The 19,901-nt window shown below is 33.3% G+C and overlaps 1 protein-coding gene across 4 annotated transcripts in view; it reads left to right on the top strand.

The window, feature by feature from the left end:
• efl1 (elongation factor like GTPase 1) overlaps positions 1 to 12,543 on the top strand; it is a 158,344-nt gene extending 145,801 nt beyond the window's left edge. For all 4 annotated transcript variants that reach the window (XM_048183670.1, XM_048183674.1, XM_048183673.1 and 1 more), the window contains exon 20: positions 11,296 to 12,543. In XM_048183670.1, the coding sequence (XP_048039627.1) occupies positions 11,296 to 11,484 (189 nt within the window). In that variant the 3' untranslated portion in view covers positions 11,485 to 12,543. The remainder of the gene's footprint in view (positions 1 to 11,295) is intronic.
• Positions 12,544 to 19,901: the final 7,358 nt, after the last annotated feature.

Raw genomic sequence — 19,901 nt, 5'->3', positions numbered from 1 at the left:
GAGTGGAGGCGTTCGGTTGTGTGATGGTGTTATTGTGTATTTTTAGCAGCTTGTTCCTCATGTGGGAGTTCATTGTGAGTTAGTAGAGCTTTTCTGATGTAGTGTGTGTGTGTGTGTTTGGTGGGGGATCGGCGTGAAAGAGGATCAAAGGCTGTAGACGCCACGTGTGCTGTCTTTAACCCGACGGCTAGCTGAACGTGCTCTATCCACGCCAGGGCTGGGTGAGCGGACCGAGCTCCGCGGCCATATGGCGCTACTGTCAGCCTGGATGATGGGTCGCGTTAAGCCGGACATGATACACACATACACACACAAAGGGCATATAAGGTCGTCTGCTACTTCACAAAAGAGTTGCGCCACTTTTTCATGTTGTGTCTCAATGAAAAAACCTTCATCTCATTCACAAACCACCCACAATCCAGTGTAACCGAGTGTGCTGGTATACCACAGTATTTAAATGACTTAGTTGAAATGATGGTGATTAAAATTAAAGCTCTTGAAGTTTGCACTTACAACCTCATTCACTAAACTCACCCTTCACTAAAGTGTGGCTTAAATCCAGTCAATCAGCTGACAGTTGATGAACTTAGGTTGAGATGTAGTCCGAATTTTGTCAATCTTTATTTTGTAATACTGTTAAAGGTGCAATATGTAAGATTTTTGCAGTAAAATATCCAAAAACCACTAGGCCAGTGTTATATATTTTGTTCACTTGAGTACTTACAATATCCCAAATGTTTGCAACTATTTGTAAATTGTGAGAAAATTGCAATTTTAATCAAGGCTCCGGGACGTGTGAGGAGTCGCCTGTCAATTGCGTCATACCCGCGTTTCCCTCGGTTTCCGGTTTTATTTTGTAGAAACCATGGAAACACCAAAGACGCTTTAATATTTACATGTTTTAATAGACAAGGGAACAACTGTTTTGATATATTTATATATAGAAAACTAATTGTTGTTATACAGCTCAACACGTTTAGTCTTATTGTTTAAATCGAATTTTCTTGATTTTTTTGCGAGTACCATGCTTTATTATGCCTCAGAGAAAAACACTATTTTGTGAAGAAGCTAACATAGCATAATCAGATGCAGCTTTATTTTTAGTAACAGTAATGCAGCATTTTCTCCATCATACAATACGTTTTAAAAATTAATTGCATGCCATTTATCAACACAAGCCATCCAGCATTTAATATGATATTGTAAAATGGATCTATCTTACTGCAGTGTGTAACAGTGTCTCACAGCAGCCGCCGAGCGAACGCACAGTGTAACGTTATAACATCATTTTCAACACACTCAAATGTATCTAATGTGATAAACAGAGCTGCGTTACCTCATACTCATGACCGGAAAAGCGGAAGCGGCGCCGGCGACTGTGACATAATAAAAGTCCCGCTGCTCGTGAAGTGTTGAGCAATCGCTCCAGCTCCTCGTTCAGCTCCACAACACTCGGTCCTGCTCTGCTTCATATTACAGTAACATTACTAATCACATCCATGAACATGATTTGTTCCCGAGTCCTATCACTATTCTATTCCACCGTCCGTTGAGGTGATGACCACATGTCCCAAGATTCCTCGCTCAAACTTGGCGTCATCAAGCTACGCCTCTAGTGGACAGAAAATATTACATATTGCACCTTTAATTATGCATGTCTGGAATTCTTGATGCTGATTGGTCTTTTGTGGTGTTTCTGTGGTCAGATAATTCTGTTTTTGATTGCTAAGCTGCTTAATTGTTTAGGAAACTAATAGCTTTAGGGATGCACGATATATCGGTCACCATATCGGCATTGGCCGATAAATGTTCATTTTCATGGCACAATAAGAAAATTTGGCCGATATGTTATTCTGGTGTCTATAAATGCTTTTATTGGACTAACAAGGACATTTTCAGTTCTGATATTCTTATAGTACGATGACCTCATATATATCAAAAGCTCAAGGAAAAGTTGATTTCTCAATTCATGACCCCTTTAAATGGGGAAACTTTTGTTCTGTAATCAGTCTCGCAAAATTTTATAAAAATTTGGATTTAGATTTATTGGCCAATATATTGGTTATCGGCTTTCAAATATAAAGAATTATTGGTTATCGGCCAAAATCTCCATATCGGTACATTCCTAGATAGTTTCATATTGGATCACTTCACAATCTCTTTCTTCTTGCATAATAAAATAATTTAGACTTCTTATTTCTTTTATTATTTCTTCATTTTTATTTATTTATTTCTTCATTTATTTATTTATTTGGTACTTGTAAAAAAAAAAAATAATAATTCAGTTATCAAGCAGGTTAATGCATAATTAAAGGAGTCATGAAATGGATTTTTTTTTTTATTATTTTATAATGTTTCCTGAGGTGCACTTATAATGTTAATATAATTTTTTTACATCTAATAATTGTCATAATTTAGAAATAAATTGCTATTTTCTACCCAGATTTTAGCCCTCTGATTTGAACGCTCTGTTTTAAGGGGCGTGTCTGCTGTGAGACTTCAGTGTAAACGCCCACTGCTGTAATTGGCTGACATTTTTGCAATTGAAATATGTATTACATGTGGAATCCTTTTCGAATGCTTTTACCACATTTTTACTGTTACAGCTGTCGAGATTAACATATCATGAAAAGTGTTGATTATTGCATTATATTTAGATCTATTCCATCACATGGAAGGTTGCAGTGATGAGCATTGAGCAGATCTGTTGATCACGGAACTTGCAGGATGTAATAATGATTCAAAGACATTTTATATGTCAAAAAAACAAGGAAAATTTTATTTGACCCCTTTAATGCATTTATTTATTTATTTATTTATTTATTTATTTATTTTTGATACTTGCAATAAATTATAATAATTCAGTTATCAAGCAGGTTAATGCATAATTAAAGGAACTGTGAGGAAACAATAGGTTAATGCATTTATTTTATTTTATTATTGATTTATTATTTGTAATTTTACATTTAACATTTATTTTATTTATTTATTAATTTATTTATTTGGTACTTGTAATAAATAATAATTTGGTTAACAAGGAGGCTAATGCATAATTAATGCATTTATTTATTTAGCATTTATTAATTATTTATTTGTTTTTATTTTTATTTATTTTACTATTTTTGGTACTTGTAATAATAATTTTGTGGCCAAAAACTAAGTTAATGCTTTTATTCCATTTTGATTTGGTACTCAATGCTTATTGCTGTAAGTGTTGAATTAACTTGCCCTTTTTTCTGACAGAGACATTTTACCCTTTGATTTTTCGAGAAATAAGCCATGAGTAATGTTCTGTACCTCTACTAGGAGAAGAACAGTTAATGGTCTCCTTCACATGAGGATTTTGTACTTATTGTGTTTGAGTACAGTGTATCACACACACACACACGACTCAAACTGTCCGCCAGTCTTGGTACTCGCAGACTGTGTTTGCCTTGCTGGAGGAGGGTAATTCAATTCCATGTTTAATTCAAACCTTGCCTTTCTAGATTTTGGGGCCTGCTGCATTTTCAATTCTTCTAAATGTGGCCTTTGTGTGAAGAGAAAAGACTAAGGCACTGCAAAGCAAAACACTGCAACCCATTTTGTCCTCCTGTGTGTGTGTGTGTGTGTGTGTGTGTGTGTGTGTGTGTGTGTGTGTGTGTGTGTGTGTGTGTGTGTGTCTCCTACAGTCGAACTGCTGTTGTTTTCCTTTCTGTGGACCTTTTATAAGTCTTGAGGTGCTTGTTTTGACTGCAGGACTTCTACAAATCTGTGTTGTTTTGAGAGGCCTAAAGAGTTTATAGGAATAGTTTGCCCAAAAATGTAAAATCTGTCATCATTTACTCACCCTCATGCTGTTTCATGTCCCATATGACTGGTTTTCTTCTGTGAAACACAAAAGATGATCTTCAGCAGAATGTTCACTGCTTTTTTCATTTGACAACAAGCACATGGGTCAGCTTTTTAAAAATTGAAGAATAAAAGTAAAAATAAAATTACAAAGAAAGTGAACAGTGACAAAAAGTAACAGGATACAATTATTTTTATATACACTGCCCTCCAAAAGTTTGGAAACACCCCTGGCAAAGTGTGGTTTTGGACGATATCAGAATAAATCCTTATCATTTTTTGGTGCAAATACATTACAGTAACTTGATATTTTCATTGAAGACCAGCAATAATAATTTTCATTTTGATTACATAATAATGGCAATATATACATGTCAAAGTCAGACATGCCCCTTTGCCAGCTGTGATGCCTGCTTACTGGTTTGTAAAAGATTTTTGGGTCAGCACACCTTAATAGCTTCAACAATTGATTGACAATTAAGTTTAGAATACAATGAACCAATCAGAACCCAGTTTAGGTCAGAAAGCTGCTAATGGTGGATATTTTGATGAATCGAAAATTTTAGTAGGGCTGTCAAACGGTTAATCGTGATTAATCGCATACAAAATAAAGTTTGGGTTTGTATAATATATGTTTGAGTAATGTGTGTAATTAATATGTATATATAAATACACACAAATTAATGTATATATTTAAGAGAAATATGTTATTTATGTACATATAATATAAATTATATAAAAATATAAATAAATACATATACTTATAAATATTTCTCAAATATATACATGGATGTATTTGTATTTATATATACATAATAATTACACACAGTACTCCCACATTTATTAGGCAAACTCAAAGTTTTATTTTGTATGCGATTAATCGTGATTAAACGTTTGACAGCCCTAAATTTTAGTTTTTTCTATGTATAAACTGTTTATGTAATAAAACAAAAATAGTTTGTGTTGTCCCTTATCAGTGCAAAATTATCACAAATTAAAAAGGATTCATGCCAATATTGTCCAAAACCCAACTTTTCTAGGGCGTTTCCAAACTTTTGGAGGGCAGTGTATTTATATCTATGTACACTACTGTACAAAAGTTTAGGTTAGGTTAGATAAATAATACTTTTATTCAGCAAATATTAAATTAATCAAAAGTAGCATTAAAGACTTGCATTGTTAAAAAAAAAAAATTCAAATTTTCAAATAAATGCTGTTAACATAATGCTTTTAACTTTCTGTTCATTAAAGTATCCTAAAAATATTATCACCATTTCCATGTAAACATGAAGCAGCACAACAGTTATAATAATAAATGTTTCTTGAGCAGCAAATCAGCATATTAGAATGATTTCTGAAGGATCATGTGCCACAAATTATAGTTTACAATATAATCACATAGAAAACAGTTATTTAAAAAATATTCACAATATAATTTTTTTTTTAATTCAATACAAATATTACCAACCCCAAAGGATTGTACAATATTGTTTTTTCCAATCCATATTTATATATTTCTAAATATAATCTGAAGTAATACAATAAATATCTTTATGTGAGGAACAGACTGAAATTCAGTGTTAGCTGAAATGTGTTCAGATATGATGCATCATATACACTCAGATTCGTCAAGGCGTGCCAGTTTTTACATTTATCACACCAGAAGTGATTGGTTCTCACATCACTTGACCCGTCATCATTAATGTCAGACCTGGGTTGACTGGCGTCTTGACACACCATATATAAATGTATACAGAGAGAAAGATTTTCAGTGATATATATAGAGAGAGAGAGCTTGACAGCCCTGGTCCCCATTCACTTTCATTGTATTTGCAATAACATCCTGTACATTCTTCTAAACATCTCATTTTGTGCTCCTCAGAACATCATACAGGTTTGAAACGACACGAGGGTGACTAAATAATAATTGTCAGCCGAATTCACCCTCTAAGTAGCATTTTGTCACCTATGAACATGTGACTACTCAGTGGATGTTATTTGTACTGAGGAAACGTTGCTTTCGAGACGGTTATTGATATGTGGTTTTGCGGTTGCACATCTGTCCGCCTGCTAAAGGCATTAAATGGATCTGTTTCAGGGTGACTGATACATCAGGAAATGAAGTAGGGTGAGATGGAATTATAACTGACAGGAGTCTTATAAAGTTGGTCCGGATAGTGTTTCCTCATCGCTTTTGTTGTCGATCTCTCACCTGTCTTTGTCTCTCTCTTTCTCCGAGAGCAGCAGAGTTGAAAAGGCGGCAAACGCAGGACGCTGCACCATTAGTGTGAAAACTCACCCGCTCGCTGCCATATCTCAGAGAACCTACACACTCCGTCTGACAGCCTGCATGCATGCATGCGTCTGAATGCTTGTGTGTGTGGGCAGATGTCAAGCTCTGACAGCAGCACTTCCATTCAGTGTGTGTGTGTTTGTTCCCTACTGTGCCGAGAGCCCATTAGACACCATTAGACACATATGCCAGGGCTGCGAATCCGCCCTCGATCTGTCTGCCAAGCGTCTGCCCGCCCCTGCCATGAGACACACGCACACACACACACACACACACACAAATCAGCACCGGCCATGAGCAAGACACATGCAGGTCAACATAATCTAATTGAGTAAGATGGACAAAGAAACAGACTAATGAGTTACACTGGAGCGTTGTGCGATTCTGACACACAGTTAGTGTCGTTCGGTGTTAGTGCTGCTATCAAACACACACTCCACCCTGACGTGGACGGTGGCGGACGGACGCTCGCTCATTAAAACCTTCCGTCTCACTACATTCCCATTCACCGGCTTTGTCGTTTATTATGTAACAATTACCAGTTCGATCTCACTCACAATGACATCCGATTGAACAATTGAACCTTGAGAGTATTTATATGATTGTTATGCATTTTTATGCAAAATTTTGTAGTGGCTGTCTGAGTGGTTTATATATTTATATTTATATATATATATATATATATATATATATATATATATATATATATATATAGGGCTGTCAAACGATTAATCACGATTAATCGCATACAAAATAAAAGTCTGAGTTTGCCTAATATATGTGGGTGTACTGTGTGTAATTATTTTGTATATATAAATACAAACACATCCATGTATATATTTGAGAAATATTTATAAGTATATGTATTTATTTATATTTTTATATAATTTATATTATATATAAATACATTTTTTTGTACATAAATAAGATATTTCTCTTAAATATATACATTAATTTGTGTGTATTGATATATACATATTTACACACATTACTCACACATATATTATGCAAACTCAAACTTTTATTTTGTATGCGATTAATCGCGATTAATCATTTGACAGCCCTAATATATACATATATATATATACACACACATATACATATTAAGGCTGTCAATTTAATGCATTCATATAATTAATTAGTTAAAGAAAAAAAAATTAAAATTAAATTCATTTAACGCACTTGCCCCGACCCTGACCTACAGTTCATCTGATATTCCATAAAGTTGATTGGTGACGAACATGATGCAGGGCAACAACTCACAATTCAAGATAGCATGGGCAAAAATGGCCCTGTATGAGTTTTTGTCTCATATTCATATCATATGATATAGTTAAGCAATTTCAGTGCTGTTTTTGTTCCGAATAGCACAAGTGCAAATGTGATATTGATTTTATACAACAGTTCAATAAATAAGTTAATATTGTGTTATATTTTAGACACAATATTGTCTGTTTTTGTTACCTATAAAGCCATAGCATTTTGCATCTCAGAGCAACAAAACAGTGTTTCTGAATAAAGTCGCGTTTTGAACGAATCAGATGAACCAATGATTCAATGACTCAGTGTCACATGATCCTTCAGAAATCATTCTAATATGATGATTTGCTGCTCAAGAAACATTTCTGATTATTACTGATGTGGAAAACAGTGGAATTTATGGTAACACACTGCCGTAGTTGCAGTAATAACAGTAAATTATGCATAATTACAAGTAACTAACCCTAAACCAAACCCTAACTGTAACTCTATAGTAAGTACATGTAGTTAATTAATAGTACTCAGTACTTATTTGAGTAATTACAATGTAACTACGGCACTCTAAAATAAAGTGTCACTGAATTTATTTGTGGAACATGAGATGTTTTTATTTCAGGATTTTTTAATGATTCTTCAAAGTTTAAAAAAAAAAAAAAAAAAAAAACAGAATTCATTTGAAATAGAAATCTATTGTAACATTATAAATGTCTTTTCTCTCACTTTTGACCAATTTAATGCATCCTTGCTAAATAAAAGTATTAATTTATTTAAAAAAAAAAAAAATCATATTAAGCCTACTTTTTAAACCCTAAGTGTTTGTAACATAGTAACATCAAATCTAATTAATTTAGTACAGAAAAGTAAATATTATTAACTATTTCCCCGCCAACGTTGCCGCCAGCATTTTTGATAATTTTCACCAAAATTTCATGGCCCTCAGAATATTTTGTTGTATGAATATCTGAACGTGCAATACATCAGAAGAAAGAATAGAGCTTCTACTTATGAACAAAAAAATTATTCTAGCTTCATTTTTTTTTTTTTTTTTTTAATCAACACTTGAATGTGGGTAAGTTTCATAAAAAAATGCAACATTTTGAACAAAAAGCTGAAAAATAAAAGCTTCCCCTCATTTTGGCTGCGTGAGATTCTCCAGCTTTGTTGTTGTTGAGCTGTTAAAGCTCCGCCCTCTTCTGGAAAGGGGGCGGGAGCAGCAGCTCCTTTGCATTTAAAGGGACACACACAAACGGCATGTTTTTGCTCACACCCAAATAGAGGCAAATTTGACAAGCTATAATAAATGATCTGTGGGGGATTTTGAGCTGAAACGCATTCTGGGGACACCAGAGACTTACATTACATTTTGTGAAAAGAAGCATAATAAGTCTTATGGAATATCGCATAAAACATTTGTGAATAAAGCACCGTTTCCATCCAGTGAGCCGAAGAGAACAAAATCTTCACTTCCTAAATATCACTGAGAAAAACAGTAGTTGCTGCAGTAGGGGAAGCCATTATAATAATTTCGTATGTAATAAATTTCTTGCACCTCAGAGCATACAGACAAAACGCAATAAAGTTATCTTGCTTTCGGAGGCGGATGCTGTTTTTTGGGAACACAGTCGTGTAAGACAGTTCTGGGATGTGAACCACTTCGACGACAGACTTTGCTCGGGCATTTCAGAACAACCAAAACAACATTTCAGATGCCGTCCCATTGCAAAGTAACATCTTTTTTGATGCACATTGAGGAATTTATTCAATTTATGCATTGTAGTTTATGTGCATGTTTTCTTATCGGATAAAAAGTCCAACTCATTTGAGCGCATATACTCATTTTTTAGAATTTATGCGCATTTTGGCGTTTCCATCCAGTGTTTTTTTTAGGCGATATCCCAAAATGTGCATAAAATAGGTAGATGCTAATGGTGGGGAAAGAGTTAAAAAACAGACTATTCTTACCAATATTTGTGTGTTGTGTATTTCTCTGACCTCAATTGGAAATACTTTGTTTTTAGCTTGGCAACACGCTTATAACTAACTATACTAACTATTTGAATCAACAGTAAATCGGGTCTCTCATGCAGCTTGTGTGAAGAACGCTCTGTGTGAGTTTCAGTTCATGTAGAACGTTCCAGATCAGTCATTTATGAGGTTTCATGATGCGCTCTTCATAAGGCAGAGCTTGTGTGTGTTTGTGTGCACATGGCAGACACATGAAAAGTGCCCTGTCACTTGTTGGGTTGTGCTTGAATGAGTGCACACACAAGACAAAAGCTCTTTAGTGGAGGAAAAAAAAAAAGGAGGGATAGTAACCCAAGCTGTCAGCTCAAGAGAGAGAGAGAGAGAAATGAGAATAAGAAAGCAGATATCGAATCAAAGATCAGCACTCAGGAAGCTCTTTGCTGGTGCTGTTAAAATGCTAATTGTAACCTTGTCGTCTTCCACGAGCGCACCGATCCGCCCGTGATGTTCGGCCGCAGATGCTCCTGAAGCGCTGGACTGGCGCGGTTTGCGGGCAGCAGTCGATAACTGTGTAAATCCGACCGTTGTTGCCATCTGTCCCGAGGTAACGGAGCCCACGCCGTGGGGCCTCTCTGGGACCAGGTGCAGGGGCCCCGCTGGACTCTTACAGTAATTGTACCACTCGTGCTATTGTCTGAGCATGAGGTCATATTGTGTGGAAGTGTGTGCGTGTTGCTGCAGGGATTGCGTCATCCGCCGAGCACCTGCTCCCATTGCTGTGTGTGTATGTGCTGGTGCATGCTCTCGCTGTGCCTCATATAATGGCCATTATGTGTATCTCTTCACAGCGGACAATTGCGTAGTCTACTTCTGCCCTGGAACAACTCATTTTCTTTTTCTAATGAGAGTGAGGGAGACAAAGGGATAGAAATATTGTGGTGCCAATTCGAATTATCTGACTGACTCACAAATTAACAGTATCTTATGTGTGAGGAAAAATTAGATCTTAAATTCCGATTAAAGTTCTTCTAAATTTTGAAAGTCGGTAACACGCACTTTACATTAGGGGTTGTACATTACATATGACATTAGGGGCGGATGACCCAAATCATAGTAGATTCACTTTAACAGTATCACAACATGCTTCATTTTGCTGGCAATTAAATGAGAAAGTTTGTTTGTTTGTTTGTTTGTTTATTTAAATAATCATGTGCTTATGCTTAGGCCATTTTTGATAATACAGAAAATGAAATGCTTAGAATTATATTATTTATTTAGAATAATGCTAAAGTATATCTTGGATAATCTAGTGAATATTATTGTATGTATTAGCATTATTCTAAATAGATAAATAAACAAATAAATTAATTAATAACACACACACACACACACACACACATATATATATATATATATATACATATATACATTTATATATTCACATTATTTATTTATTTTGTGCTAATTTCTATTTTAGATAAGTAAATTTAATATTTTTCATTGTTTTTTTGTCTATTTTGAATAAATGTAGATATTATTTTTTTATAAATACATTTAATATAGAATTAATATTAAATTAAAAATGGATGTTGAATTATTTTATATTCTAGATAATCTAGTGAATTAAATACATTTAATACAGTATTTATTTATTTATTTTATTTTTTTGCAAATTAAATTTCTTTCTTCTTTTTTTTCTTTCTTTTTTATTAATTCATTAAATATTAAATACTCATGATAAAGCCCATTTGGGGTAATCCAGTAGATCCAGTAAATCATCTAATTTATTTATCTAATTTTTTTATTTTTTGGCATGTATTTTAGCCCTACTGAAATGCTGTATTGATCAATCAGTTTCTCATTTTATGCATTAAAGTGTTGCATGCAAATCTACAACCACAGCACAGATGTCCTTACCATTGTGTGTGTGTGTTTGTGTGTTTTAGGTGATCCCTAGTGATCCATTCTGGGTGCCCACTACCGAGGAGGAGTATTTACACTTTGGAGAAAAAGCGGACTCAACCAGTCAGGCTCTGAAATACATGAACGCCGTACGAAGACGCAAAGGCCTCTATGTGGAGGAGAAGATCGTGGAACACGCGGAAAAACAACGAACTCTCGGCAAGAACAAATAAAGCCAACGATCCTCATTCAGGAAACACGAGCAGAACGATTTTGCGAAAAACATTCTTCAATAAATTGTTGCATTAAATTCGGTGCGACAATATAGGAATGGTTTTGCACGATTGTTTAATTTATTTAATGGTTCTGGTTTTCATATATATATTTGATCTCACGCAACCACTCCTTCATTTGACGATCAATCGATTGGCTGAAACTGACCGGATAGTGATTCCGCCATTACCTCCGATCAATTTTTAACAGTGCAGGGTTTTATTTATAACGGAGCTCATGATTTCATATTGCAGATAGGGTAAAAAAACCAATGTTAATGTATTCGGTGACTGAACCTCATTATCTAATATCAGTTAAATCCGGTGAGCAACTGAACATCAAGTCTTTATTCTACAGTATATTCGTCTGCACTAATCTATTGTAAAAATGTGCTGTGCTATTAAGCAATTAAGCAATTGCAGTGCACTCTGGAACCTAATGTTGTAAATATTATACAGCAATTGAAGTCAATTACACAGTTCGAGACTGTTTTGGACCAGACTGAAGGAATAGATTGTCTGATTTGTGCTGTTGCGAGACGTTGTGCCACACAGATCTTTGCAAATTGCCGTGAGTCACTTGATTTTTCTTCCTTTTCCCCTTCACATGTTCCTAAACAACCATTCCTTCCTCAGTTATTAAAGACAGGATTAAACCCTGCAATTAAAGGGACATGCTTTCAAATCATAGCGTATCTCCTCGTGTGTTTGGGGTCTTGTGCTGGGGTCTGGCGGGGCCCTGCGTTGCATAATTTAAGAGTCCTCTTGAAATACACTTTCAATTAGTTTGAAGTGAAACGGCCTTGAAATGAATTCCTCCGTCGCTCCCTTTTGGTTCGCAAACGTTTAAACCCTTGATTTAATTTGTGTGTAACGCAGCTTTAATGGCATTGGGAGAAGGATTTGAATTCTTTAATAAGAAGCTCTCAGAATACCGCCGTCTGCTCAATACTGCACATGTTAGAGTGCTATCATGTGAAATCACTACCGAGATTTAGGAAATAAACTTGACTGAACACACACGGACTCTGGCTGTCTTTCAGTATATTTTTGACACTGTAGATCACTCTCTTTAGAGACTGTCTTTGGTGTTTCTGATGCTGTACTAAACTGGTTTAAGTTCTACCTTTCAGATTGAAAGCAGTTTGTCGCTGTGGGTGGCTGCAGGTCTGAGGTTGGTGTGGTTAAATCTGCCGTTCCTCAGGGATCCGTTTTGGGCCCTTTACTCTTTAGCATCTGCATTTTTCCACTTGGTCAACTTTTAAGATCTTTCATATGCAGATGACACCCAGATTCACATAGATTCAAAACCTTATGATAATGTGGCTGTGCTTTCTTTCTCAGTGTGTTTCTGAGATTAAGTAATGGATGTCTCAAACTTTTCTGTGTCTAAACAGTGACAAGACTGAGGTTATGCTCTTGGTTCAACTTTAAATGTGGATGGCTCTATTTTCAAACAAAATAAAAAAATTGGGGATGATATTTAATGCTAATCTAACATTTGATCTTAGAAACATCGCCAGACCTTCTGGTGGCTGAAAAGCTAATTAACATTTTTGTATTTCCTCACATTGATTATTGCAATGCTCCACTGGCTGGGTTTTCTAAAGCTACCCTAAATAAATGACAGTTTGTACCACTAGAATCCTGACTAGGACCAGGACAAGGGATCACATCACTCCTGTATTTGAGTCTTTACACTGGCTCCCTGTCAGGTTTTGTGTTGATTTTAAAGTTCTCATGCTTACCAATAAGACTTTGTATGGTTTGGCTCCTCAATATCTGTCAATAACCCCATACATCCCGACGAGTGATGTCCGCTCCTCTGAAGCTGGTCTGTTAACTGTTCCTCCAGCTCGTTTGAGATCTGTCGGTGATTGGCCTTCCTCTTCGTTCCAAACATGGATCTCTCTGTCCTCGGAGATTAGGCAAGCAGACTTTCTTAGTGTTTTTAAATCTTCCCTTAAAACTTACTTTTTTAGGGTAGCTTTTATTTGATTTATCAGATTATTTTCTAACTATCTTATTCTATACGTTTTACTTCTTGAATTGTTTTGATAACATGTTTTTATTTTTGTTGTATATCTGAATGTACTTCACTTTTATGAATGCATTTCTTTTATATTATTTTATTTATCTTTTCTTTTATCTTATTTTTGTAAAGTACTTTGAGATGTATCTTATAGAAAACAGTTTATTATTATTTTCTGAAATTTAGTCATATAACAGTATTATATATATATATATACAGTACAGTCCAAAAGTTTGGAACCACTAAGATTTTTAATGTTTTTAAAAGAAGTTTCGTCTGCTCACCAAGGCTACATTTATTTAATTAAAAATACAGTAAAAAACAGTAATATTGTGAAATATTATTACAATTTAAAATAACTGTTTTCTATTTGAATATATTTCACAAAGTAATTTATTCCTGTGATGCAAAGCTGAATTTTCAGCATCATTACTCCAGTCTTCAGTGTCACTTCAGAAATCATTCTAATATGCTGATCTGCTGCTCAATAAACATTTATGATTATTTTCAATGTTGAAAACAGTTGTGTACTTTTTTTATTCCTTGATGAATAGAAAGTTCAAAAGAACAGCATTTATCTGAAATACAAAGCTTCTGTAGCATTATACACTACCGTTCAAAAGTTTGGGGTCAGTAAGAATTTTTATTTTTATTTTTTTGAAAAGAAATTAAAGAAATGAATACTTTTATTCAGCAAGGATGCATTAAATCAATCAAAAGTGGCAGTAAAGACATTTATAATGTTACAAAAGATTAGATTTCAGATAAACACTGTTCTTTTGAACTTTCTATTCATCAAATAATCCTGAAAAAAAATATTGTACACAAATATTTTGTACAATTGTACACATTAAATGTTTCTTGAGCAGCAGATCAGCATATTAGAATGATTTCTGAAGGATCATGTGACACTGAAGACTGGAGTAATGATGCTGAAAATTCAGCTTTGCATCACAGGAATAAATTACTTTGTCAAATATATTCAAATAGAAAACAGTTATTTTAAATTGTAATAATATTTCACAATATTACTGTTTTTTACTGTATTTTTAATTAAATAAATGTAGCCTTGGTGAGCAGACAAAACTTCTTTTAAAAACATTAAAAATCTTAGTGGTTCCAAACTTTTGGACTGTACTGTATGTGTATATATATATATATATATATATATATATATATATATATATATATATATATGTATATGTGTGTGTGTGTGTGTGTGCGCTAAAACACATCTTACATCTAGATATAATAATAATATTAATAATAAATAACTTAGTAGTAGTTATAGTAGTAGTATTTGCATGTTATTTTAGGTTATTTATAAAACTAAACTTGATATTGACATTTAATTGTTTGACAGCCCTACTTTAATAATACTAATGAAATCATATACCTTCTACAATCACTATTTTTATTCAAAATTAATCTTAATCTATGTTAAAGAATTAGTTTTATTTAGATAACATTATTATTTTTTACATGTTATTTTAGGTCATTTAATTATAAAAACTAACCTTGGTATTGACATTTAATTGATTGACAGCCCTAATTAAATACTAATAAATATATTATTATCATTATTACTATGTTATTTTAGGGTAAATTAAAATAACTACAACTTGATATTGACATTTAATTGATTTACAGCCCTAATTAAAATTAATTAATTAATTAATTAATAATCATAATTAGTAGTAGTATTTACATGTTATTTTAGGTAATTTAATAAAAAAAAACTAAACTTGATATTGACATTTAATTGTCAGCTATAATCAAAATAAATAAAAATGCCATGAATTTCATTATTTTTTATTTTATTTTCAAGTCCCATGAATATCTAAGATGCCTTTGATTTTTGTTTCCTTACAAATATATAAATACAACAGCAATAAACATATTAAAATGTATGAAGCAATCAATACATGTATATAGGCCTACACTTTTATTGCTTTGTACTTTTAAGATTTCAAATTATATAGATTATAATTATAGATCATATTATAAATTATATAATAAAGTAGATTATTATAGTTCACTACACTGTATACAGTATTTTATCATTAAATCTAGTAATTTAATTTAGATATAATATATTGACTCCATACATGATGATAGTGGATCATTTTGAAGTCAGATCTGTTCCACTCCAGCTGATCTGAAGCTTGTTCTGCTGTTTCTCACAGCGATATTCCAGCAGCGAGGGCTGATCCCAGATCAGATGTGGTCTTGCGTGGAGTGCAGGGGTCAGTTCTGCAGAGGAGCCGGTGGGTAACGACCTCCATGTTGCATTAAGCTAATGGGGCTAATTGAGTGGAACGAATGGCTTTAGTCAGCAGAACAGACAAAGCCTTCAGATGCTGCAGATAAAAGTCTTAACCAGTGCAAATGGCAAGTTCCACTCTGGGCTTCACAGCTCTCAGACTCAGAGCTTATTCACGGGTTCAGACGTGTCACGCTGGCCATGAGGGGGGAATTAGGGAGATGAGATGCACGGTAGCAGAACGCCAGCATCGTCTGGAGAGGAATTTTCTAGCATTTACTCAAGGTTGTTTTGCAGGTCTGTCTTGCAGAAGCCTTGCTTACTGAAGTACAAATGCATTATTTAGCTTGACTTTTAATGTGTTTTAAAGACTGACTTATTATAAGTGATGATATTTGTTCCTGCAGAAGCCACAAGTCAGTGTGATTTTTATTGTTTTGATTCTTGATGAGAAATGACACTCCAGACGATTCTAAAGAGAGACTCACCAATTAGTTGCTGTTACCATGGAAACAGAATTGGTAGTTAAAAGAACTCACCAGTGACGCCCACTGCAAATGATGTAATCGAGTCAGATTGAAAGAAGGATCTTAGGCTTACTAAAGCTGCATTTATTTGATCAAAAATACTGGAAAATTGTGAAATATTCTTACTAATTTTTTAACTGTTTTCTATGTGAATACATGGTAAAGTGTAATTTATTCTTGTGATCAAAGCTGAATTTTCAGCATCATTACTCCAGTCTTCAGTGTCACATGATCCTTCAGAAATCATTCTAATGTGACGATTTGCTGTTCAAGAAACATTTCTGATTATTATCAATGTTGAAAACTGTTCTGCTCTATTAGTGGAAACTGTGAAACATTTTATTTCATGACTCTGATGAATAGAAAATTGAAAAGAACAGCATTTATTTGAAATAGAAATCTTGTGTAACATTAAAAATGTCTTAAATGTCATTTTTGATCAGTTTAATGCATCTGTGCAGATTTGAAACGTAGTATCTACATATTTTGCAATACATCTTAAATATTGTTTTCATACTTACATTAATGAGTTTTATTACAGAATAGGATTAAGGCCAAGCAATAATAAAAAAAATAAAAATAAAATTATATCTTGAGATTAAATTCATTATAATGCGAGATTAAATGTTACATTTCAAGAAAAAAAAATTGAAATAAAATGTCCAGAATAAAATCATTAAATTTTGAGAATAAAGTTGTTCCATTTCGATAAAAAACATTAAATTTCAAGAAAAAAAGTCGAAATACGTTAAGAATAAAATCATTAAATTTCAAGAATAAAGTTGTTTCGAGAAAAAACTTGTTAAATATCGTGAAGAAAGTCGAAATAAAATGTTGAGAGTAAAATCATTGAATTTCAAGAATAAAGTTGTGTTTTGAGAAAAAACGTGTTAAATATCGTGAAAAAAGTCGAAATAACGTTGAGAATAAAATCATTGAATTTCAAGAATAAAGTTGTTCCGTTTCGATAAAAAAGTCATTAAATTTCAAGAAAAAAAGTCGAAATACGTTAAGAATAAAATCATTAAATTTCAAGAATAAAGTTGTTTCGAGAAAAAACTTCGAAAAAAAAGTCGAAATAAAATGTTGAGAGTAAAATCATTGAATTACAAGAATAAAGTCATGTTTTGAGAAAAAAAACTCAATAAATTTTGAGAAAACAAGTCAAAATAAAATGTTGAGAATAAACTCGTTAAATTTTAAAAATAATGTTGTTGCGTTTCGATATAAAATCATTAAATTTCAAGAAAAAAAGTCGAAATACGTTAAGAATAAAATCATTAAATTTCAAGAATAAACTTGTTTCGAGAAAAAACTTCGAAAAAAAAGTCGAAATAAAATGTTGAGAGTAAAATCATTGAATTACAAGAATAAAGTCATGTTTTGAGGAAAAAAAACTCAATAAATTTTGAGAAAACAAGTCAAAATAAAATGTTGAGAATAAACTCGTTAAATTTTAAAAATAATGTTGTTGCGTTTCGATATAAAATCATTAAATTTCAAGAATAAAGTTATTTTGAGAAGAACTTAAATATCGTGAAAAAATCAAAATAAAATGTTGAGAATAAACTCATTAAATTTTGAGAATAAAGTCTTTGTTTCGAGAAAAAACTCAATCAATTTTGAGAAAAAAATCCAAATGAAATGTGAGAATAAACACACTGGATCAGTGTTCATTGCTGGTTGTCATGGTTTGAGTTGTTTTGTTCTGTTTAATTCATGTGTAGCGTGTTTTTCTTTGGTCACATGTTTCCCTTTGTTCTCAGTTTCCCACCACTTGTTTGTTGTCATGGTTCCTGATTTGATTAGTGTTTGAGTTCAGCTGTGTCTTGTTAGTTAGTCTCGTTTAGATCTTCTGTTCACTGTGTATTTAAGCCCTGTGTTTGTTCAGTTCCTTTGTCAGTTCTCTGTTATGTATACGTTGCTGTTCTGTTTCCTGTTCTTTATTCTCAAAATTTATGACTTCATTCTCAAAATTTAATAATTTTATTCTCAACATTTTTTTTTCTCCTCGAAATGTAATGAGTTTTGTTCTTGAGCTCTATATTCATCATGGTGATACAATCATGTGTGGTTTCTTTTGTATTAACCTTTGAAACAAATTAAAAGTTGTATTTTACAGTGACATCCTCATGTGTTCAACTTAATGACACAACAATGAAACGACAGTGACTATCATTGTGTGTTAAATTCACAATGAGCTGAAGTGTGTTTTTTGTCTATGTTAAAGTTTCATAGTTTGTAGTTTGACATCCTGAAGAATGAACACAGACTCTGTGGAGCTTCAAAACATCCATGCATATCCTCACTTCAACCAATGCAAGTTTTACACACATCTGCTTTAAATACATTATTATTAATAATCACTCTAAACAGTTCTGCCATGTAATATAGCTCATTAGCTTAAGCATAGACTGTTTCCAAGCAACACAAAGTTCACTCTTGTAGCAACTTGAGTATTAATGTTAAATTGAGTTGACACGCGGTCACAGGTGTGAGCAGCTATAGCGTCTTACAACGCATTCAAACGTGGCTCATCCAGTCAGATTCCAGAGCTGAAAGCATCCGTTTTATAATAAGATATATCAGCTGTTTGCTGGATCTTCAGACCTTCAGTGGAGCTAAACTGCAGCACATATCAAGTGTGACTCATATTGTGTAGAAGTACAAAGTAACTCAGGGTGGTATGACGACACGTCATTCTGTTTTATAATGTTACTTTTACTGTTTTGAGGCATTTGTTTTGAACTTGGGTGTTATATAATGTGAGATTTTTATCACTCATATGTTAAATATAATTCACTAATTGGGTCCAGTAGCATAAACACAGTCATAATGTTTAGATGGTGTCTTAAGAACTAGTTTAACTTGCAGTTAGCCAAGGGATAATCCGTTTTTAAGTTCTCAAATTTGACCAATCCAAGATTTTTAATTAGATGACAAAATTATGGAAGCTTTTTTCTGCCACAGAATTAAAAGAAAAAAAAAGAGAGAGAGAGAGACAATTACGACTTTTTGTCTCAATTTTGACTTTTTTCCTTACAATTGTTAGTTAGAGTTGCAAGATATAAACTTGCAATTGCGAGTTATAAAGTCAGAATTGTGGGATATAAACTCGCTGTACTGATTTTTTTCTCACAATTGTGGGTTTATATCTTGCAATTCTGACTGCTTTTCTCAGATTTGAGATATAAACTCGTTATAAACTTATAAAGTCCAATTCTGAGGAAAAGAAGACTGACTTTTTTTCCTCAGAATTGCGAGTTTATACCATACAGTTGTGAGGGGAAAAAAAGGTCATAATGAGTTGCAATTACCTTTTTTAGTGAGAGAAGCATTTAGATGAAAATGTTCATATGTTCTGCATGCTTTCCTTTCAATAACAAAATAAAAACACAATAAAAATGACAGCGGTGTGAAAACAGTAGTTAAGAAAGCATCTGATCGTAGCAATGTGGATGTTTGCAGTTGCTCTGCAGTTCGACACTTCAGTAAAGTCATGTCACATTTATATAGCACTTTATACGATAGATTGTTTAAAAGAAAGCAGCTTTAC

The sequence above is a fragment of the Megalobrama amblycephala genome, linkage group LG3 (genome assembly GCF_018812025.1).
Source record: "Megalobrama amblycephala isolate DHTTF-2021 linkage group LG3, ASM1881202v1, whole genome shotgun sequence".
NCBI lineage: Eukaryota > Metazoa > Chordata > Actinopteri > Cypriniformes > Xenocyprididae > Megalobrama > Megalobrama amblycephala.
This window is presented reverse-complemented; position numbering and strand designations above follow the sequence as displayed.